At 36.0% G+C, this 24,334-nt stretch overlaps 3 protein-coding genes across 4 annotated transcripts in view; 2 read left to right on the top strand and 1 right to left on the bottom strand.

Moving 5' to 3' along the window:
• Nucleotides 1-1,683: 1,683 nt before the first annotated feature.
• Nucleotides 1,684-14,944, bottom strand: LOC112050661 (palmitoyltransferase ZDHHC15B). The gene is made up of 7 exons (XM_052888334.1): nt 14,695-14,944; nt 14,503-14,624; nt 12,567-12,673; nt 11,315-11,552; nt 8,376-8,514; nt 5,390-5,516; nt 1,684-2,194 (listed from the first exon to the last, which is right to left on the bottom strand). Exons 1-7 carry the CDS (start codon nt 14,858-14,860, stop codon nt 2,038-2,040), a joined length of 1,056 nt encoding a protein of 351 aa, XP_052744294.1. The 5' UTR covers nt 14,861-14,944; the 3' UTR covers nt 1,684-2,037.
• Nucleotides 14,945-16,045: 1,101 nt separating this feature from the next.
• Nucleotides 16,046-18,033, top strand: LOC112050663 (dynein light chain Tctex-type 1). The gene is made up of 3 exons (XM_024088971.2): nt 16,046-16,205; nt 16,287-16,452; nt 17,446-18,033. Exons 1-3 carry the CDS (start codon nt 16,170-16,172, stop codon nt 17,592-17,594), a joined length of 351 nt encoding a protein of 116 aa, XP_023944739.1. The 5' UTR covers nt 16,046-16,169; the 3' UTR covers nt 17,595-18,033.
• A 5,696-nt stretch (nt 18,034-23,729) lies between these two features.
• Nucleotides 23,730-24,334, top strand: part of LOC112046310 (uncharacterized) — a 64,310-nt gene continuing 63,705 nt past the window's right edge. The window contains exon 1 of one of the 2 annotated variants that reach the window (XM_052888308.1): nt 23,730-24,192. The gene's annotated coding sequence lies outside the window, so the exon portion shown is untranslated. The remainder of the gene's footprint in view (nt 24,193-24,334) is intronic. The other variant, XM_052888309.1, reaches the window with a different exon arrangement.

Here is a 24,334-nt window from a genome sequence, read left to right as displayed (position 1 = left end):
ATATATATATATATATATATAAATGTCATACTTCGTTTAAATATCTTTTAAGGCACAGAAATAGGAATTTCTAAACGCATTTATGCATAGCCGCACCTAGAAATCAATTAATAGTTACAGACGCTTTAGTATTATATTATACTAGCGGACGCCCGCGACTTCGTCCGCGTAAATTTCGATGTCAACTTTACTACTACCCCTACCCCTACCCTACCCTGCCCCTACCCCTACCCTACCCCTATCCTATCCCAAACCTACCTCTACCCTACCCCTACCTTACCTACACCCTACCCCCATCCTACCCCTTCCCTCCCCGTGCCTTATCCCTTTCCTACCCCTATTTCACCCGTACCCCTATCTCACGCCTATCCTACCCCTACCCTACCACTTCCCTATCCTACCCGTACCTCTACCCTACCACTACCCTACCTCTACCCCTACCCTACCACTACCCTAAACCCGGCCCTAAACCTACCCTACCCCTACACTACCCCTACGCTTCCCTACCCGTACCCTACCCTTCCCTGTGACTTCTCTATCCTACTCCTACCCTTAGCAAAATCCAGTCCTTCGAGAGTGGTGGTATGACCAAGAGAGACTTCTATGCTAATAATATAAGTTCGTGTGGTTGTGGGAGGTAATCTCTGGATCTACTGGACCGATTTGGAAAATTCTTTTACCAATAGAAAGCTACGTTATTTGCGAGTGTCATAGGCTATGTTTGATCCCCATATTCACACGGGAACGGGAACTACGTAAATGAAAGCGCCGGGCGTCATATAGCGGAATTTCTGCGTCTTTTAGAAATTTTGTATTATCTCCGAAACTATTTAAGTAATTAACATACTGTAAAAGGCAAATCTTATCTCCATAATATCTTTGTGATTATTAAATAATTTATTTTAATAAGGATTAAAGTTTAATTGTATAAATAATGACGTAAACCTAAGTATATAAAAAAACCTAAGTATATAAAATTAATAATTTTTAAAACACAAAAGGTATTATATCTGTTAATATATAGAAGATAGATATATGGTGTCGCGGACTTTTTTGTAGGACTTTTAAAGATACATAATGTCTCCATACATTAATTTCAGTTTTACACAATAGTTAAGGCAGCGGATGCGAATAAGTCTGTTTAAGAGGAGTTCAGTCCGACCTGTATGACGAAAACTGTGATAACTCGGCTAATATATATAATACCTATATAAAATATAGCCTATAGCACTCCCCGATAATGTAGCATTCTACTGGTGAAAGAATTTTTAAAATCGGACCAGTAGTTCCGAAGATTACCCCATTTAAAAAATGTGACAAACTTACAAACTTACAAACTTTACCTCTTTATAATATTAGTATAGATGATATATGACTGTTTATTTTCTGTATAGGAGATATACTAATAAAATATTACAGTACAGTCAGAGGTAAAACGGCTTTAGAGAATAAACGCTACAAAAAAATTAATTGCATTATGTGTAAAATTATTTATATCTATGTAAATGTGTTTAGAGCCCATACAGACCGTAAAAGGTTTGCGTTCTGAGTTTTGCGTTATCTGTAATGTATGCAAGTTCACAGCAACCGTCTGTTATCTGCGCGGTGGTACAAAATTACAAACGTAACGCATAACGCACAACTCAGAACGCCCGTAGGCCTAACATGCACGGCCGAACTTGAAATAATATTAAAATCGATATTTCCAGTTTATGGTAAGCGTCCAGATTTGCATCCTATTTATCAGGCGCATCGTAACAAACGGATTTTTAATTTTACGGGAGGCAAAATCCGTTCGATGCGATCCGTACGATGTGGATCAGTGAACGCACTTGAACGACAAAGAATACTAAAATCCGTTTGATGCGATGCGTCCGATACGTACTATGCGGATTTGTGACGCCGGTTTAGCCGGTACGTTGTAGGTCACATGAAAGGCCTACTGAACGCTTCTGCCTGCGCGGACTCTTAGATGCCAAGTAAAAGTAATTGAGATGTATAGATGATGTATGCCGATAGAGGTTACACCGCGATACGTCAAGGTATGTGCCGGGAGGGGGGCACTAGCGTGTCGCCGTCCTGATCTGACCTGGAGCGCGTGGTGCCCATGGCGTCGTAGCCGTGGTCGGGCGGCGCGGTGAACGTCTGCAGCTGGTGCTCGCGCCGCACGGGGTAATCACACCCGTCCCCCGCGCTGACAACACCACGGTTAGTTTGTTACCATTCGGGCCAGCGCCACGTTTCGCGCAAACTCCGTCCAACCTAGCTCAAATGGCCAGAATACTCCGAAGGTTACGTTCAGATGACAAATCGGCGTATTCGTTTGTGTGACGCGAACATTTTCAAATCTCATATCACCGCTGATCATCATCATCATCATTATCAACCCATATTCGGTTCACTGCTGAGCTCGAGTCTTCTCTCAGAATGAAAGGGGTTAGGCCAATAGTCCACCACACTGGCCCAATGCGGATTGGCAGACTTCACACACGCAGATAATTAAGAAAAATCTCTGGTATGCAGGTTTCCGCACGATATTTTTCCTTCACCGTTTGAGACACGTGATATTTTATTTCTTAAAATGCACACAACTGAAAAGTTAGAGGTGCATGCCCCGGACCGGATTCGAAACCACACACACCCTCCGGAATCGGAGGCAGAGTTCATATCCACTAGGCTATCACCGCTGATTTACATTAAAAGAATATGATCGCCATTTGATTTTTGTAAACATACGAAATGCATCGCAAATTGATCGATATTTTAACAGTCCAACCCCTAACGCGAGAATTGTGCTGAATAGTGGCTGGCCTTCTGAACGTAACCTAACACTTAATAAATTTGAAAATTGCCCTTGAACTGTTTATAGGTAAGTTTGTAGGCATTAGATATACATACATATCCATTTATCTGTAGCTGGTGTTAAAGCTTACTGAAAGAACAGAATCTAATATACAGTCTTTGATAAGATAAACAACCTTCCGCGTCTGCCGTAAAACCAAATGTCTTAGGAAAAACTGGCATATGTACGTAAGATCGTCGACAGAATTTACGTGAAAGGCTGCTGGCTTTAGATTATGGTCTTATCTGATTTCCTCAAAGACAATATAAAACTACTCGTCACGTTTAGAGGGTGTGGTGCAAGTTTCAATTATAAAAATCAAATAGACGCAATAACGACTAGCATGTTTGCAAACTTGCTTTCCTTCATATCTGGCAATTCTTCCTGAGCTAAATAAGTGGCGTGGAACATTTTTTGTTGTTTCAGCACCAAAACACTTGGTTATATAAAAATTATACACGACATAAAAACTAGCGGACTAGCCCGCGCCTTCGTCAGCTATTAGACCTCCTTAATCCGGCCCTCTTGCAAATTCCGTTCTTAGCGGATGTCTACTAACTTTTTACGTCAAGCAGTTTTCGAGATACCTTGATGCTTTTGCTTTTATAAATATAAATGATTTCGGTTATAAAAATATTTCCACGCCACTTTTTTTAACCTAGCTTACTACTATTAAATAATACCTAGATCTAACACGTAAGAACTATCGGTTCAACAATTAAGGTGATTAATAATATTTACACATACACATATCTAGTTAATATAAATGACGTTACTTGCTGATAGCGTGAATGATGAGTGTGTTGCTGGAAGCTAACGATAACACATGATTAAATACCGAAACTATGATTAGTCGATTACAAAACACCAGCAATTATATGATTAGTTGTATGCACTGTTTAAACACCAGAATTAAAATATTTAGCAAAAATGCATTCTTGCGTTTCCCAGATGCTAAAAAATACTTAAGTCGACACAATTACCGAAGAATACCCAAGCTTTTTCCCTATTTAAAGTAAACTAGCAGACGCCGCGCGGTTTCATCCGCGTGGATCCCGTTACCGTAGGAATACAGGAACAATAAAATATGGATAATATATGATTTAAAATTAATGGATAAAACGCAAATGCTATATACACCACCTAATTATCTAAAACTAATTTGAATAGTTTTCCAAAAATCCTTAGGGTGAAATGTATACATCATACTTGCAGTCCTATCACGCAAATCTTAGAAGAACTATCCATTACATAAGGTAAGATAACTTTAAGGTTTTCTCTACGAGATGGTTTTACAATACCAATCAGGAGTTCTCCCAAATACAGGTATTTTTTCAATAACAATAACATTGTAAAGCAACTTACAAGACGACTGTTACACTAGTTATTGTACTACATCGAAATATGTAATGATAATAATTTCTATATAATAACAAATAGCAAATACAACCATCTATAACAAACATGTATGAAGAAGTTAGATAAATAAATACCCCAGTGTGTACCCTACATATGGAAAGACTTAAGCCACCGTTTTTTATATAAAACACCTGTATCCCTATCATACCATACATGCCTAGAGTTAGTATTGCAATTCCTCAAAACTTAGATCTAAAATTCTAAATCTACAAAATCGATTATGTTAGGATAATTATGTCATTCACTTCTTTTTTCATACACTTCGACATGCACAAGTTAACACAAAATTGTCTATGGCCAGACACGCACACAACACCGTTTAACACACATGCATGTAGAACATGCGAAGTCTTTGTGTTATTAATATATGTTAGTACCGCTAATATATAGAGGCACACAGTATTGCGAATGCTAAATGTTGACCAATTCTTAACACAAATATAAGACACTTTATAAACCTATACATATTAATATAAAATTTCTATTAGAAATAAATCCCATTTTGAAAGAAAACTAAATAAAATTGTATAATGACACCAATAGTATATGACTTAAATCTCATAACCCATGTATAATCCACAATTATTGTGTTGATATGAATATCCCAATGTTTTCGAAATAAGCAAAAGAGGCTTATATTAAATAAAAGTATCTTGATTATTTATGTCAATGACAATTAAGAGCTCAGGGAACTTTTAGGTGTTCTGAGTTCTGCGTCACGCGTTCTGTAATATGTAACTTCATAGCACCATGTAGACAAACGTTGCATAAAACGCAAAAATCAGAACGTCAGACAAACGTTCAACGGAACGCACAACTCAGAACGCCTGAAATCTTTATGTAAGTGCAGGCCTTTAAGAGTCAATAAAAATGTTTAGTTACTAAAATGGAATTTTTAAAACGAAAAACATCTCGCGCTTAGATGTAAACATAACAGAAGAATCACTATAATCTGTGAATTTGTGTATAAAATATATTTGCTTAAACGTTTGACTTTAGACGTTTCTATAATGCTTTAAGATTTAAAACTCACTTGTTATATTGACAATAAATAATTAATTTGTTGGGTTTTATTATTATGTTGTCCTATTTTATATCACGCGTAATATAGTAATGAAAATCATTTACCTGGTGAATACAGGCACTATCCACAGATTGGGACTGACGCCGAACACTTCCTTGAAGTTGTTGAAGGCGCCCATTGAGAAGCCGTTCTTGTCTGCGCCGCCTCGGAACATAGGCGCTCGGAACGCTTCTGTAATATTCAAGATTAACAGTTATTTCAAAAATACTGAGTTGTTTTTACAACATGCAGGCTCTTAAACTAGATAAGCCTTTGTCTGAAGGGCCATTGACTTAGTTGCAACTCATATTCATACCATGAATTAGAGTTAGCCTAGAATAAAATACTATAGATCAATCATTATTTGAGAGCGAAAATCTCCGTAGAAATTCATTTAGGTGTGGTGTCATTTAGGTGTGTGTAATAAAGCTTTTAATGAAATAAGTAGATAGTACGAGATATGTACGTAGATATGTTCCAGTCCAACTGTTGGTGATGGTATTAGGGGCACTTATAAAACTCGACTGACACGATGATGAATAGCAGTACTTTTTAGGGCGTTTTCCTCGCATGCGCTTGAGTGTTGCTATTTGAGAGATACAGCTAGACTTGTTTATTTTGCGTACTTTCACAGCGTAATGTCTTACGGTATTTTGTTGTGGGGCAAGGCTGCTGATATACATTCTATATTTGTACTTCAAAAAAGAGCAATTCGAGCAATATATCAACTAAAATCGCGCGAGTCCCTTCGTCAAAAGTTTAAAGAAATAGGCATTTTAACAGTAGCCTGTCAGTATATATATAACAGTATAGTTTATGTAAGACAAAATATTAATTTGTACAAACGAAAAGGAGATTTAAACCCACGTCTTACTAGACACGGGCATAAGTTAGTTATTTCTGCATATCGTCTCCAAAGAGTTAAAAAATCTTTTGTGGGTTTGGGTGTACTCTTCTATAACAAGATCCCCAAGACTGTGATGGACTTGCCAATGCACAACTTTAAGCAATGTGTTAAAAAACATTTACTTAGTCGAGGTTACTACACTATTGATGAGTTCCTTAACGACAAAGGTGCTTGGAGGCCATTGGAACCACCTTCACACAGGAAATAAAACTATAAGAAATTGTAGTTTAATTGTTATCAAATGTAAATTGTAATACTGTATGACTTTTTCAAAAGAGCAACTGATGAGTTTCTTGCCGGTATCTTCTCAGCAGAGCCTGCCTTCCGGACCGGTGGTAGAGTCTTTGCAAATAGTCAACTGACGTGTCAAAAGTGCTTGTAAACTGAGCCTACTTGAAATAAATGATTTTTGATTTGATTTGATTTGAGAGCGAAAATCTCCGTAGAAATTATTTTAGGTGTAGTAAAGTTTTTTCTGAAATATGGCGTTCGGAGGAGTAATACCACCAAGTATCGTCGATATGTTACAGTTTGAAGGGTATGGTTGCAAATGGTATTAGAGGCACTTGTAAAATTCAAATCTCAACGATGATGAATGGCACTACTTTTAGGACATCTTCCTCCTTGAGTGTTGCTAAGTTTATAATTGATATAGCTATTTTGATAGTTATCCCATTTACCATCAGTTGGTATTGGTCCAACAATTTTCCTGGCTGTTGGAATAAAACACATCTACAACTTTTGTGGATTCTTCGCCTGACCTCTCTGGTTGTATAGTTGTGGTGTAACATCGGTTCGATGTCAGGGAGCAATGAAGAGTGCACATACTTTTACGCTTACTGATGAGTAAAATATCTCCCGCTGAGTGTCTCAAAATAAGATTACGAAAGTAAACCGTTAAAGATAAAGTAATATATAGATTATGATAAACAAGGTCAAAGATGGAGTTGGTTACGACCCTCATACATATGAAGAACACGAATATACACATTACTATAATATAATATTATGAATATACTCACGAAATTGACACTGTAAAAAATGTAGTAAATAAATAAGCGAAAACCTAAAAATACCAACGCATTTTTAAGATTGTCTAAGCGAGAATGCCTACATAAATACAAGGACTATTCTTTAACTATATTCCAGGAAAGTAATTCATATACTCCACTCTAACTAAAGCTAAGGACTCAAGTCTACGTTTTGGTAAAGTGACTGCAATTACCATGGAGTAAGGTTTTAAGCATACTGTTTATAATCTGACGAGCGGGACTATGCGCTCGGTAACTTAGCAGCATATCTGAAAAATAAACTTACATTACATCTAAATTATTTTTACCTGAACACATTGTGATTGTGTGATCATGTTGCGTTTGCATTATCTATAATTTTTTAACGTATTAGCCATGATTTTTTAATATTTCATTATATTGACCAATATTCTGTTTCCCTCTCAATTATTCGTAAAGGCTGTGGGTCACCACAATAGTGAATTAGCGGGGATCAAATCCATTAACTCTAGTATTCAGTACATATGAACAGTGTGTAAATGTTTTGAGGTGCCAGGTAAAAATAATTTACATATATAGCTATTGATTCTGAATTTAAACTCAAAATAAAAGCTCTAAAAAACCCGATAGAGCAGATAGAAAGCTTTCGCTGTTCTGAGTTTTGCGTTCTGCGTTCCAATGTTCTGAGTTTTGCGTTTCGTGTTCCGTTCTCTGATTCCTTCATCAGATAAAAGACAAGGACATCTGGCCGCCTGCAATCTACACGGTGGTATAAAGTTACAGAACGCAGAAGTCAGAACGCCAGAACAGTTTGCGCGAGGCCTAATCGTTTAGAGAATCTCGTTGTTATTTATTATCAAAATATAAATTAAATAAAATGAACTTGAATGTATTCATTATGATTATTGCAGTCACTTTTCATTCAAATTTTCGTTTTTTTTAGACAAAGACCAAACAAATACTCCCAAATACCAAAATGTATATTTCGCCTATAAACTTTAAGTCAAAAAATTAAATAAATAATTTGAAATGTTTCCTGCGAATTAAAATATTTCTGCTTCTGATTTCGATATTTCCAAAGCCCCATATTTTTTAGACCTTCATATAAATATCAATGGGTCGTAGACAACATACCTAATGTAGTTCTATTGTGTGCCACCAGGTAGCAATGGTATCCGAAGAGCGATCCCAACGAGATAGCGAACATCAGAGCCACGAAGAAGGCAAACACTATGTGGTATCGCCCGGCGCTACCCGACACACCAAAATCACCCTGTACACAAGTAAAAATACATAAAATATGTGAAAAAGGTTTCTAAATAGTAGTTTTTATATGTTTGTGCTGAGAAAACAAAATCCATGTTTTTTTACTCTGATTGATATCTTGTTAAGTTTGATCAAACAGCTAAATTATTATTTTATGCCTGTTGTTCAGTGATTTTCGACATTTCACTAAAAAAACATTTTTGTTTTTGTTTGACCCATTAAATTGTGTAAAAATAATGGATTTTTTCTCCTCATCCCATCATTAAATAAAACCTTTTAACTACATATTTATTACTAGAATACCTACTACATACTATGGAATAAAAAATACATGAAATAAAAATAATAATGATAGAACTTTTTAAAATTATATTATTATTATTAATAAGGTCCATTATTAATAAGGATTAGGTTAATTTTGCACCCCCATCCTTCATAATTTAAGGAAATTAAATCTCGTTTAATTTATGTTGTAATTAAGTTTCCTATAAGATTATGTCAACTGAATATGCTTTTTCCACACTGTTTAAATAATTTAATGAAAACTAAATTACGTACTGACTTATTGTAATGCATTCCCACTGCGATTGCTTCAATTCAAACAATGTGGAAATTTTGAAAATTCGAATTTAGTGTAATAAACAAAACAAAATACAATATGCCTGATGTGGACTGTAGTCATGTTCTTTCGCACTTTGAACTATCGGAATTCCAATCAATTTACTATGATTATGTGTGACCTAGTGAACCTAAATAGTTACTATCGTAAAATGTACTCATGTATAACGCTGTCTTCAATAATAATCTAACTATATACCTATTGATGAGTTGCTAAGGAACATAAAATTATCTCTATCTGACCCGGCAAACATTGGTCTACCATATAAATTACTTTCACGCAAAAGTACACACAAATCGCGATTACAAAATGGGGTTTTTAGGCTAGTAATAATGTTTCTAAGTAAATAAAGGTAAATATTTTTGGAAGACTTGGCTTTGTGGATATAACGTGTACAGACAGACGTTTGACAGGCGCGTTTATGTGTGAAACTGAAGTAGCGTTAGCAAAACGGGTACATGTTTTTAAATTCTTCATCATCTATACCTTACTTATCCCACTTCTGAGTAAGAGGCGTCGATAAAATATGTTAATCTCTGCCATTCGCTTCTTTCACTCGTCAACTTATAAACTCCTTCAATGTCCTCTTTTACACACTCCAACCATTGTCAACTTATTATCAACTCAATCAATGTCTTCTTTCACACACTCCAACCATCTCTTCTTTGGCCCTCCTCTCTTCTTGTGTATTTCTACTTTCAATTTCAACGTTTTTTTGGTGATATGACTTTCAACCTTTCACATTACATGTCTACACCAAGCTAACCTTTTACTCCTCAATATTTTCTATCACTGGCGCCACTTTAAGATTTCCTCTTATTATCTTATATACTCACGAGTAGACACCGCGCAGTTTCACCCGCGTGGTTCCCGTTCCCGCAGGAATACGGGAATAAAATATTGCCTTCCTTGATAAATGGGCTATCTAACACTGAAAGAATTTTTCAAATCGGACCAGTAGTTCCTGAGATTAGTGCTTTCAACCAAACAAACAAACAAACTTTTCAGCTTTATAATAATAAGTATAGATTCCTTATTTTATCCATTCTTGTCACACCACATATGCATTTCGTTTGCATGCATTCTTCTACTATCTATCCCTTTTACCTTTTTTAAATTATCATTGATGTTTTGGTAAATATTTGACTAACTTTAAATAATATAGGAATGTGTTTCTGTTGTGATAACGTTCCTTCAGTATAAACACACAAACTTGTTTCCTCAAGATAACTAATATGCTTTAATGATAGTCTTGTGCATAAGTAAGCATGAAATAAACGGATTTTAGGAAGAATTACATTCAATAGCTCCATGCATTGTTTAGAATATGTGCGGGACTCAATCATATGATCGCAGTGGGCATGCTGGTATGCCTTATAATTCTGTAAGGATACCGTCAGTTACAATGGTTTCACTACAGTGGTATAGTTTGACAAGTTGATATGCGGGCTACTGGAGGGAGGACTGCGCGGGTAAGAAGTCGTGCGCGCGGGGCATCGCTACCCCCATTTCAGCCCCCGCAGACTATCGGGAGTGTTACGAACGAATTTGCCAAGTTATGCACGCATGAGTTAGAACAGTATTTATAGTGCAGTACTAACTATATAAACACCATAGTAATATTAAGCTATTATATTTCCATGGAATATTACCTAATAAAATGTAGTCAGTATAATAGACATTCAGACACTTTTAGAAATAAGATAACTTTTTGTACAAATGTATAATTTCGCCAACTTTTGATTTTCTTATTACATATATTTAGATTGATCAACATGAAAAATCTTTCCAATATTCATTTTTATGCGGTCGTAAAGGACAAGTCACGTTTTGAAATAATTATGGACTATGTCATAATTATTTTCAAAAATTATAAAATTTTGTAAGACATTTTTTTGTACTATGATTTTCCTATCTGTACTTTTATAATAAAGAGGTAATGTTTGTAGTATAAGGGTAAATCTGGATCTACTAAATCGATTTCGAAAATTCTTTTACCAGTAGAAAATTACGTTATTTGTGTGGCTATATTATCGCGGGAATTGAGACTACGCGAGTGAAACCGCGCGACGTCGGCTAGTATTCAAATAAAATAGCATAATTAATAATCTACATGTGTGCTCACAAACAAAGACAATAGACAGGAGAAATTGAAAAAACGAAAAAAAAAACCAAAAACAAGAAGTACCTTCCAAAATCTTATGAAGTAAGGCAGGCACGTGGACATAACGAAGAGACAGTAGAGCAGTGCGTAGCCGAGGAAGAGCATGAAGAACTTGTAGTTGTGGAAGCACACACAGTTGTTGACCCAGGGACAGTGGTGGTCCATCTTGAGCACGCAGCGCGCGCAGATGCTGCAGTGGTGGGCACGGTCCGGCTTGACAAGCACGCAGCGGTTGCAGTAGCGCACGGACCCTGACATTGTCCTGTGCACACATTTTTTTTTTAAATTTCCGATATTTTGTTACGAATTCCTCGAATACGGGTGATATTAACATTTATTCATACAGTTATGAGTAGGATGAAATCCACACTCCTTTTGGTTTCTATACGACATCGCACCGGAACGCTTAATCGCGGTACGTCTTTGTCGGTACATACGGTGATAATTAGCCACAGCCGAAGCCTCCCACCAGCCAGACCTTTTTTTTTTTTCAACGTGGGGAAATCCTCATGGATACCTTCTCGCCATGAGGAGGCAATAAGGTTATGTCAGACTTCAACCGACTAAAACCCCACGGTGTTCCGACTCGCCACCTGATGACTGAGCCACGGAAACATTTCATAAACTACCGCAACCCACCAGCCAGACCTGGACCAACTAAGAAAACCACAATCGGCCCAGCCGGGGATCGAACCCAGGACCTCTGTCTTGTAAATCCACCGCACATACCGCTGCGCCACGGAGGCCGTCAAAATGTTCATTAAACTAAAAATTGCAATCATCTGGTAATACAATATTGTTTTCAGCATGCATGGGTAGAATTTGAAAAAAAGGGAATGCTCGAAAAACACTTGGTTTCAACAAGCAGAGATCTGGAATCTCTTAAACAAACCAACTGCCAGGTTATTTGCTTATGCAGGGCTTACATAGCCCTTTTTTACTTACATTAATTTTAGTAGGATAGCATAAGCTGATTATACTTTCAGTCTAGCATGTCATAATAGTAAATAGTCATCATTATCAACCCAAATTTGGCTCACTGCTGAGCTCAAGTCTCCTCTCAGAATAAGAGTGGTTAGGCCAATAGTCCACTATGCTGGCCCAATGCGGATTGGCAGACCACACACACACAGAGAATTAAGAAAATTCTCTTTAGTGCAGGTTTCCTTCACCATTTGAGACATGTGATATTTAATTTCTTAAAATGCACATAATTGTAAAGTTGGAGGTGCATGCCCTGGACTGTATTCGAACCTACAGTAAATGAAATAAATACCTAGTAACTATGGGGAGATCTTTTGCAAAGTTCTCTAAAATTGTCCTTTGAGCATCTTCAGTTTCTGCACTAAGTAACTTTTCCAATTCTGTGTCTGGCAATTTGTACTGAAATAGAAGTAGCTTGTATAACTTACAATATCTTAAAAAAAATTTCTAGCAAACGTCTTCAAAAGTCTGTTTCTCGATAAGCCATGGATTTTTCCAAAATAAAAAGATTTAAGTTTGTAGCACAAAAAATTTAGAACATTGCTTTTTAGCGTTAAGACCACCTATTGTACCTTTATACCTGTTTTTATATCATTGATTGTTTTTGTATTCTTAGTTTATAATAATAGTGTACAATAAAGAAAAAATTTCATTTTATTTCATTTCAATAACTTCATTTTTGCATACTTTCATACAAACTTATTATAGCAACTATTAAAGGTTCAAATAATAATTACGAGAATCTCCTTAACCCTACCCCAATGTCACAAGAAGGTTGAAAATGCAGTCATTTCATATCTTATTTATCTTAACTTATGTATAGCTTTTAATAAAATTAAAATATAAAAATTAATCTCTAAATATGTTGCTAAGCACAAATATTGCAAAGGGGTAGGATAGAGGTAGGGTTGAGCTGTATAACTTTCATTGTTTACTATGCGACTAAATAAAATTAAGATAATTAGGCCCATTTGTTCGCTACTGTATCAACACTCTAGTGACATATCTATAGTATAAAATCTTTGCTGAAGCATCGTAAAGATTGCATTGTACTATAAATAATTCAGTGTAGCAAGTAGGTATACAACTTGTAACTGACAAGGTTAGACTAAAGTGCTGTAAACAATTAAGTGGAATATTTATCTAATCCTACTATAACATAATTGCATTTAATTAAATATTTTGTTATAATTTTCTATTTTATATTGTGATAATAATTTTTGGATCCAATCATTACCAAAGTGAAAATGAAGTCCAAGTGTTATCTATACTAATACTAGCCAACACCTGCAACTTTGTCGACCTGTAATCCAGCCCTATTGCAAAATCTGTTCTTAATGGATACCTTCTAATTATAGTCTACCTAACTACCGAATTTCATCCATGTAAAGAGGTTATTGAGATTTTTCGTAATTAATGACCTTTCGCATTAACTGATTTAAGAACTGAACTGATTTTGAAAATTCTTTTACATATAAAAAGCGACAACAGGTTACATTTTATCTCTGAATTCCAAAGGGAACAGGAACTATGTGGGTGAAACTATGAAGCAATTAGAGAGATTATATTAGTATGCAGCAAGTAAGGTAAGTATCTAAGGGGGTCAGGAATTTTAAATACCTTTTAACTTTCTAATATAAATATGGTACACAATGGCTGTTGTTTTTAAATTAATTTTATTAATAAATGAAATCCCAAGATGAAAATATATATTACATCTAGATATATCAGATGAGTAATGGATTATTCAGTTCATTAGAAAGGTCAGTTTTATTCAAATGTATGTGGGTTTACCGAATGGGTGTGGTTTATTTATCTGAATGTATACACATCTGATAACAGCCTTAAGTCTTTAATTGAATTGAATTAAGTAACTACTCTAACCAACAATATTTTATTATGTGCCTACAAAATCACTACAAAAAATTATCTAAATTTAGCTACTGAGCGCACACAAGCACAATGTTGTGTTTACTTACATTATATATCTAAGTATATGTATATATGCTTTTTAGCCTTCTCGAACACAGAACTCGACAATACTTAGGTATTATTTGTTTATAATATAACTTTTGTTGTATGTATGAAATTAAGACAATGCACATATTTTATCCGCCTCAGTTTTGATGCGCTAGTGCCTTATCTCTATTGTAAAATATCGCTGACTCTAGGTAATATTCTCTATGTAATGTTACAAAAAATGTTGATGTAAAAAAAATTACTCTCACCTTGTCTGGAATTGGTTTAATATCAGCGAAAATAGTTCGCCAATATGACCAGGCAAACATTACCAGGAGTATGTGATAAAGCACCAGATATATACACTGCTGTGCTGTACTTTCAATGGTAACTGCAACAAATCATTTTAATGAATACAAGCCCGACACAATACCATCTAAGGTGATGATTCAGTTACTCACAAATGCACAATTGGATAACGTAGGCATAGTATGACCATGTCACTATAGCCACTATTAACAATACTGGGAGCCATTTAAATGCTCTCCAGCACCACATGTTGCAAGTTCTACAACATCCGCAATATCCCGGAGGCGAGACTCTATTATTTTGCATCGACGAAGCCATTAATGCTAAATGTTAATTTATTATGAATTTAAGAAAATATCCATACTCAAACGCTCGACTCAAACTCAAACCACAAATTATTTTTATTTGTTTTAATATAAACGTGCTTGGTTTTAAAGCTCCGAGTTCTAGCCCTTTTCTACTCTAGGTACTTTCTGGCCCCTTTGAGCCTCAGAGGAATTTTGGGCCTTATGAGTGAAGCTGACGAGTAAGATCATCGTACTAGCCAAAGGCCGATAATTCTACGAATTACTCGCCGAACCATTTGTACACATACTTTCATGAGAATTTTATGGATCAGTCTCGCTAGACGCTACTCCTAATCATATCAATGTACAAAATCAACTGTCAACGATTTAGCGCGTTTGTTTAGACTGTTTTTACAGCATCGATATTTCACAGTTGTAATCGTTTTCGTCGTTTATAGAATTTCCTAAAAATGCCGGTTTGTGTAATTGAATGTACCAGTTAAACCTAATATGTAACTTGTATTGCGTGGCTTACCGCAAGATGTTCAGAACCGTCTTAAAGATTGCATCCTACTATACGACTTCTGTGGTCCTATTCATGAACGAATTGATCGCCAATTTATTCGCTGTATTCGCCGCATATTCGCCGCCTGTAGTAAATAATTAGTTCCTTGCGCCTGTCTCTATAGTCTATGCCTCTAAGTCTAATCTCTATGGATTTTGGATATTTTTTGAATCTGTCTGTGTGGTGTGTGTGCAGGGTTCCCAACTTAGGGGTTTTCCCCCCAGATTTAGGGGGCAAATAAGTGAAATGGGATTTTTTTAGGGGTCTGAAATTTTTAGGGGTATTTTCAGGGATTTTTTGACTCTTTAATATTTTTAAATTGATGATAATTTTAATATTTCTTTCTTGGCCTAGCGACCTATAACGACATATAATACGTTATTCTACAACCACTCTGAGGCAATTGGAGGCAATTTTCATCGAATAAAAAAAAATGGTAAATTTGTTTATTGTCAACATGTATGATTTCAAAAAATCTGAATCTTCAGATAAAGACGTAGTATTTTGTCTGTATTAAATATAGACTTTTGAAACATATAACAGCATATTATTTCTAAATTACTATGAATTTATATTTTTAGGGGGACAACTCAATAATTAAGGCAATTTTAGGGGTTTTTGACACCAACTTTAGGGATAAATATTTTGGAGAGTTGGTAACACTGTGTGTGTGTAAAAAAAAGCGTCAGCGTCAAATTTTATGTTTTAAATTATAACAATTTCTACAATTACAATAATTCACAATAAACTACAAAGTTAATTCATTACAATACAAATGGAGGTGAAGGAGTGTAACGATTTAGCTGAAGAAGTAAGTTGAAAACTGACTTGTAACTTTTCGTTACAAACTTATTTTATTGATTGTTATTTACCCGTCATTACGTGGTTTCAGAATCAGTTTATTGTGGACGATGTGAGCAAAATTATAAAAGAAGCGATTGAGAACTCAATCGGGGGAACCGCATATCAACATAACAAAGTGAATCAGTGGACTTCCGCTGTAGTGGAATCATGTTTAAGTCAACTGACGAAGTTGCAAAAACCTTACAAATACATTGGTAAGTGGAACAATCAAGGCAAACAACCGGTAACCAAGTTTCCTATTACTCATCCGAAAACAAAATTATTACAAGATTAAGTTTTAAAATGTTGTAAATACTTTTAATAAAACAAAAGTATTAATTTCATGTAATTTTATCAAAATACCCACTTAAAAGTGATTTCAAGTAAAAATTTCATTAAGAGTGACCACACACAATGAATTGGGATTTTAATGCGTTAAGTGTCCAATTTATTCGTTGGGAGGATTTAGTTGGATAAGGAACATGCATTTATAAACTATTTGGAAAAAAACTGTTGTATAGTTGTAAGTAAAAACCAGTTTTCATCATAAAAATAAAATACATGCTAATAAATAAATAATAACATTATGTAAAACATAAAATTGTTTTTATGTTGAATAAAGGCTATGAAACCATTCAACCAATTCTCAAAACAGGTTTCCATGGAGACACTATTGGGGATATGAATTAAAAATAATAGAACATACATACATATAGCTGAACAGAATTTCCTTCTTTATGAAAGATTTTAAAGATGTCAATCTATAGCACAAGCTCAGCAATTATATATTTTTGATTGTAGCACATTCTAAGCTATATATTTGTCTGTTGTTTTTTACTATTTTGTGGTATAAGCAGAGGCCCAAAACTCAAAACAAAACTGACTGTTATTAAACTAATATTATATGGTAAATTTTGATTTAACAATTCTTTCAATGACATTGCAATGGTTAAATGCTTTCCATTGTAGAAACCAATTATTTTACATGTAATTCATATATTGCCCTTACGCAGAAGTCAAGTAAGGTATTCTGGGGCTAAAGGCATGAAGTCCAGTCATAGGAGACACTCTCAAGTCTCATTCCACCCCCTGTACTGATACAACACACAGTGCATTTTCAGAGTACTATGGGTGTAATATGTGTGCAACAGTACTAATGTGCAGCTATCCCCTCCACAGTTAATTCTAAGCTTTTCTTTGGGTTTCAGTGACTTGCACGATAATGCAGAAGAATGGCGCAGGCCTTCATACAGCCTCTTCCTGTTTTTGGGACAACAACACTGACGGCTCCTGTACAGTACGTTGGGAGAACAAAACAATGTACTGCATCGTTTCTGTCTTCGGCCTCGGCATATAATACTTACTTAATTCTCTCATAATTTATGTTGAAGTTATTTTTAAACATTGTCCATGCACACTTAACAAATTAATAAGTTTATAGCATTTTAATCACGCTTCAAGGAGTTTAGACTCTAGGATATCCAATAATGGTGGTTTCTTTTTTCAGAAAAATTGTGAGTAAAAAAATTATACAGTTATAGTATTGTTACCTACTATAATGTTTTAAAAAAATAATTATATTACAATAACATATATGTATGCTATGAAAAATGAAAAATTGATTACAAATAAAAGGTAGACGGTTAAAATGTGTATTATTAAATTGATATTCAAATTGAAAATTCTTACTCTTTCAATCAAAATTAAATATCTATACCTAGTAATCATTACTTAATTTTAAGTATGTAGGATAATTATATTTTCATACACAATAAACATAATAATGAAAAACCCTGTCACATGTTTTATTTGTTAAACTATTCCTTACTGAATTTTAAAATTAATAATGTTCATAAAAAATAAAAGCAAATATTTTTCATGTTTTTTCATCATCATTTTGACCAAGTTATTTTTATGGTGACTATAATAATAGTTTTTATCTATTCTCGTAATTATATTTTTGGAAGACTAGCTGTTGTGGTAAATACATTGACCTCTTATAATAAAAGGACGCACAATTATGTAGGAAATTTCACTTAAAAACTGGCCAATTTTGCTTTGAGTTTTAGAATTATTGGTAAAGAAAATTATACTTAAAGGCACAGTATACCCTTTAAATATAGTCCAATATTCAATAAAATCCCAATTTCAGAGCAAATTCAACCTTAAGAATTGAGTTTAAGGTTGAATTTCAAATGCGACTACTTGAATTGAGTGCCAAGAAGTTGTGTTTGGCACTCATTGAGTGGGGTTGTTTTTTGGTCGCTGATTGTGCATCCACTTTTTTATAGGAGATCGATGGGTAAATATTACAGACCAAACACTGACACATAGCTTGTCTGTAAGTACTGTGAAACATCACTATATCAAAAGCAAATTTCCCAGAATAGATTGGAAGAGTAAGAAATGTTATAGGTCACTTTGCTCCTTTTATGAAATGCACTCAAGTTTTAGAAACCCGTAATATGCTGCTGTTTTAAAATCTAACTAGCCAATCCGATCCAAATCGATTAGCTTTCAATAAATACAATAAAAACCAACAGCAACAGATCTCATTCGACTCGGCGAGCGCCCGCGACTTTGTTTGCTTAGAGTTAGAGCTCGATCCTACTAATTAACCGACTTCAAAAAAAGGAGGAGGTTTCTCAATTCGACCGTATATATTTTTTTTATTATAAACGCGAAAGTTTGTATGGATGTTTGCAGCGCCGGACCGAGGTAAATTTTAGAATGGAGCGAGATCCAATTATGGCGCCTTTTCTGTTTGCTCCTAACATTATATAGTAGGGACGTTTGAAAAGTTCGTAGCCTAATTTATATCGGAATGTCATACATTTTTAACCGACTTCAAAAAAAGGAGGAGGTTTCTTAATTCGACCGTTCGATTTCGATTCGATTCAAGCCGTTTAAATCATAAAGATTTTAACTGGATTTTCAGATACTTCTTTCAGGTACGGCTTTAATTAACACAGCACTAACTTGGTACCGCCTTCAAACTGATCAGAAGGTAGCACATACGATGTTATGTTTCACTTTTAATTTAATGGAAACTTTTTTATGATTTAAAATTTAAAAAAGAACAACCGACCTTAGGTTGTTCTTTTTTATTATTTTTTTTTAAATTACCCTCATGTTAAAGCTACATTATTCAATGTATAGCTATATTAATAGAATAAAATTTTATGCATTCATTTGCATTCGTTACGTTCCCCACACGATCCCGTCAAACAAATCGTGACTAGGTACTTGTATTTTTTAATATGAAAAAAAATCGAGTATCTTAATCTTAATAATAAACTTAATCAATGCAATGAAGAACTTGAACAAGAAAGGTTTAGCAAAAAAAAAACATTTATGAAGTCATGTTAAAAACTGAAGGTGAATTAGGGCCTTCGTATATATCGTGAACTTTATTCGGCCTTTGGCCGGTGTAGGATAAAGTTCGCGGCCGAAGGCCGCGCGTTTTTTGCGCTTGGGTAAAATGCCCAGCCATAGTCACAGAGAGAAGCCCTATTACAAACCCCTGGCCCCTGGCCGGTGTACAATAAAATTCGCGGCCGAAGGCCGCGTGTTTTTTGCTCTTGGGTAAAATGCCCAGCCATAGCCACAGTCGAAAGCCCTATTACAAACCCCCGGCCGAAGGCCGGTCCGATCTTAATGAAACAAAGCCTATATGTTGCAGGGCAACATATAGGCTTTGTTTCATTAATACTATGCTTAATCTATTGGTGAAAACCGCATCAAAATCCGTTCAGTAAAACCAGAGAATAGCGCGAACATACAGACAGAAGGACAGACAGACAGACAAGAAAATTAAAAAAAATGTTTTCGTATTCAATTGCTCATTTCTAATTGCCGTAACTTGATTTTAGTTAAATTTGGGAAAAGAAAAAAGACGCTCGATTTCTACTATATAGTATAGATAGATAGATAGATAGATAGATAGATAGATTGACTTTTAGGAAGATAGCTGACACTATTGGCATCTCAACAGCAATGTGCAAACATCACATAATCGCCTTGGCTTCTTTGAGTTGAACAAATACGCGATCGACTGACGAATTTTCGCAACTGCTTGGAGTTGTTTGAGGCAGATACTTTTTTGTATATTTTGTGACCATGGTTAAAACCTGAGTATATTACTTTACTCCAGAAACAAAAGTACATTCTAAAAAGTGGACACGACCAGGATCCAATGTTCCAAAAAGGCAGAAGCGGTTTTGCGTGTTGGAAAAGTAATGGCCTTAGTTTTTTGAGATTCGCGGGATGTAATTACGGTGAATTACTAAAAAAAGGCGTAAATATAAACTCTGCTTAATAGTGAAATCTGCTGCGATGTTTCAGAGGGCAAATTAAAGAAAAATGGCCATGGTCATTGAGAAGAAAAGTTTTGTTTCATCAGGATAATTTGCGAGTTTCTGCTATGCTTTTAACAAACGTGTGAAACGAAGCTAGAAAAAGCACTTATCGAGTTTAAAATTTTTATGAAAGTGGTCTATGCATTTTCTAAGAGTTTAAAGAAAAAAAATAGCTGGTATAGAAATGTTTCCAGGCCAACAAAATAAGTGTATTGAGCTCTAAATAAAGTTAAAAAAAATAAACTAAAAAATTGTAGCCTTGTAGTTTCCTGGTTTACTTAGGTTACGAACTTATGAAACGCGAAGATTTTGACCATACTCAGACCAATTGAAAATCAGGCACAATACCGTCTCTCGATCACGTAGTGCCCGGGTGCAATCGTCACCCTAGCGCCCCCTAGTACCTATAGAACCCGCGCGGCGAGTGGCGTTTGGGCGCCCCTGAGATCGCGGCACCCGGGTGTAACGCACCCCATGCACTACAGGTAAAGACTCTAGCTCACGTAGCGCCCGGGTGCAATCATCACCGTAGCGCCCCCTAGTACCTATAGAACCCGCGCGGCGAGTGGCGCTTGGGCGCCCCTGAGATCGCGACATCCGGGTGTAACGCACCCCCTGCACTATAGGTAAAGAATCTCTAGCTGACGTAGCGCCCGGGTGCAATCATCACCCTAGCGCCCTCTATTACCTGTATATACCCGGGTTAAAATCAACGCACTCCTTGCACCATAGGTAAAGAAGGACGCCTCTATTAGAAGTAAATTCGCTCTCGTCGCGTTCATCTCTACACTTTCGATCGAAAAGAAATAAATTTCTTTTCGATCTTGTCTTTACCATTTCGGCGCCCCCTAGGATTTGGCGCCTGGAGCGACCGCTCCGTTCGCCGTATGGACGGTCCGGCCCTGGATGTTTGTTACTCTTTAACGGCGCAACTCCTGAACCGATTTAGCTGAAATTAATGTAGATTTGAAAAAGATTTTACTCTGGATTAACACATTGGTTTTTCATCTCGGAAAAATCCATGGTTCGCGAGGGCTTTGTGAAAAATTAAATTTCAGGCGGATGAAGTCGTCGGCGTCCGCTAATGGCTATATTTTTTTGTATGGTCTGATCTGACTAGTTGAATAAGCGTTTTGATCCAGTAAAATTAGTAAGTAGAACTCGTAATTTGAGATACCCAGCTGAATATTTGTATACCTAAACTTAACTTTTGGCATTCTATATGTCGTCTCAAAAGTCAAAAGCCTCTTAAGGTAGGTAATAAATAGGTACAAATAGCGAAATAGGTACCCATGGGAAATCAGATTTATAAAGTAAATAAATACGTGACCTTTGTCCCCAAATTTTAATAGATGTAAACACCCTACCATTTATGTAGATTTGAGACAGCTTTTAGGATGCTAAAATACACTTGTATAAAACTTGTAATAAGTATACAAATATTCATTTCCAAAAAAAAATCACTTTCATATCAAAAATTGTAAGGAATTTAATTGTCTAGATGATACACATAATAAATATAAATTGCGAAAAACCCATAGGTAATGGGATATTTGTATATAAATCGATTTTGTGACTTGTCCTCAAATTTTACTTGACGCGGATACCCTTCCTTATGCAGGGTTTGAGGTGGTTTGAGACAACTTTCAGAATGCCAAAAAAAATATAAGTAGGTATCTATAAGATGAAGTGTTCATTGGGAGAAACTATGGTCAGTTCTTTTAAAAATGGGCGTACTAAAACACTTGGTAACCATAATTGCCAATCTATATACTCATAACCGGACCTACGTGAGGCTTGATGGTAAATTATCTAATATGTTTAAGACAAGGAAAGGTGTTCGTCAAGGATGTATTTTATTACCAATGCTCTTTAACATATATGCGGAGTACATCATTCGGAAAGTCAAGGCGAACTGGGATAAAGGATTTCAGATTGGAGGTCAGCGTGTGGCAAATTTACGGTATGCTGATGACACTTTACTTGTAACAAGAAGCTGTCTCAAAAGCTTGAATAAGAGAGCGCGAAGCTAGGCTTCTCGATTAACCGTAGCAAAACTAAAATTATAGTAATAGATCGCTCCAACATACTCTCTAACACTACACAGAGAAAGACAAAGAATTGATGCGTTCGAGATGTGGTGTTGGAGGCGAATGTTACGTATACCGTGGACAGCCAAACGTTCAAATGTGTCAATTCTTTCACAGCTTCAAATAAAAACACGTCTCTCAACCATCTGTCTACAGCGCATCCTCAGTTATTTAGTAACGACAACCTGGAAAAAAATATTGTGGTTGGTGGAATATGTGGAAGGCAAACGGCCACGAGGTAGATCTCCAACCCGATGGTCGGATCTTCTCAAGGAAACAGGGCCCGCACCTTTTACAGTGCCGTCCAAATGGCCAGCGAATGTACTCGATGGAGGAGCATTGTATACCAAAAGACGACTCGCCAAGGTGGTCACGATCCTCAGTCATGCGGGACCGACTGGAGAGAAAGCTTCAGCTTCAGAAATTCCGAGATTCTTAACTAATTTTGTCTAAGATGACTGGATCATTTGCTGAAAAGTGGCGATGTTAAGATGAGCCTGCCCTACGTTCAATAGAGATTACGGTTTTCAAGTCATTTTGATTTTTGAACTAATACTGAGGTTTGAGATACAGACATGTAAATGAATTTTAACTTTATAGTCCCGGTCTTTATGCTTCCTCCTGGGCCAACCAACGGGCATACTTTCGAAAGTAAAATATCTTTTATTAAAAACTTTTTAACACGAGATGGCGATGGCGATGTGAAATGAGTTTGAGATCATCGCCTTGAAAAACTACCACAAACAAAGACACAGGGTGTGGATCAACAATAAAGTACTATTTTTTTAAATAAAAAAAAACCCCCTTAGATTTTTATTAACTGCAAAAAATGAGCAAATTATATTTACCAAGTGTTTAAAAAACGCGCGACATAAATACAGCGCTACATATTTATGTCACGTGACCGTCATCGATCCAATGGTTGAGCGCGTCTCGGGTCCATTCAACTCGGTTTCGGGCAGTGCCGGGGAGGGACACTTCACAACACCGATTCTATTCATACTTAGGAAATATTTATATATTTCCATCTCTTTCACTCGTATTGAGAAATAATTAAATGAATGGTGAACGAGCGAAATAGGGATACGTTCGAGTGGAAATTATGGCCAGGCCAGTCGCCATGTAGATTTTTTCGGTGTGTGACTGTGGGTGTAGTGTATTGTCTCGATTTGTCAAACGCTTCAATGATTATTATTTTCAAGTGAACGTAAAAATGGTGCAAAAATCTGTTTAACTATTCCAATCGTGATGTTTCTCATCAGAAATGGACATCTCTTTGTGGTGGTGAACGTTTAAAGTGCAGTGAAGGCAGATAATAAATTGGTGGGGGGCTGCTGAAATACTACGATAGGATAGTAACAACGTTTTACAACTATTTATGTGTCGTTCGGGTTCAGGCGCCCATAAAATTTCTCATCTCGGTGCGGGCGAGACTGACATCCATTTTGTTTTATTATGTGGTTTGGTTGTTTACACTGCATCGTGCTCTCTACAATGGAAAGCGACGGTGAGTTGATCCGAAAGAGTATAACACAGCGACGTTGTGCGCATGTAGCGACTAGCGACAATAATCTTGCATCAGTGAATAAGTAATGGTATTCGATTTTGTGCATCGTGTGGCGCAGCCGTGGTGTGGTCGCCACAGGGCG

Source organism: Bicyclus anynana, chromosome 22 (genome assembly GCF_947172395.1).
Source record: "Bicyclus anynana chromosome 22, ilBicAnyn1.1, whole genome shotgun sequence".
Lineage (NCBI taxonomy): Eukaryota > Metazoa > Arthropoda > Insecta > Lepidoptera > Nymphalidae > Bicyclus > Bicyclus anynana.
The sequence above is the reverse complement of the archived record's forward strand: the minus strand, read 5'-3'. Positions and strand labels throughout refer to the sequence as shown.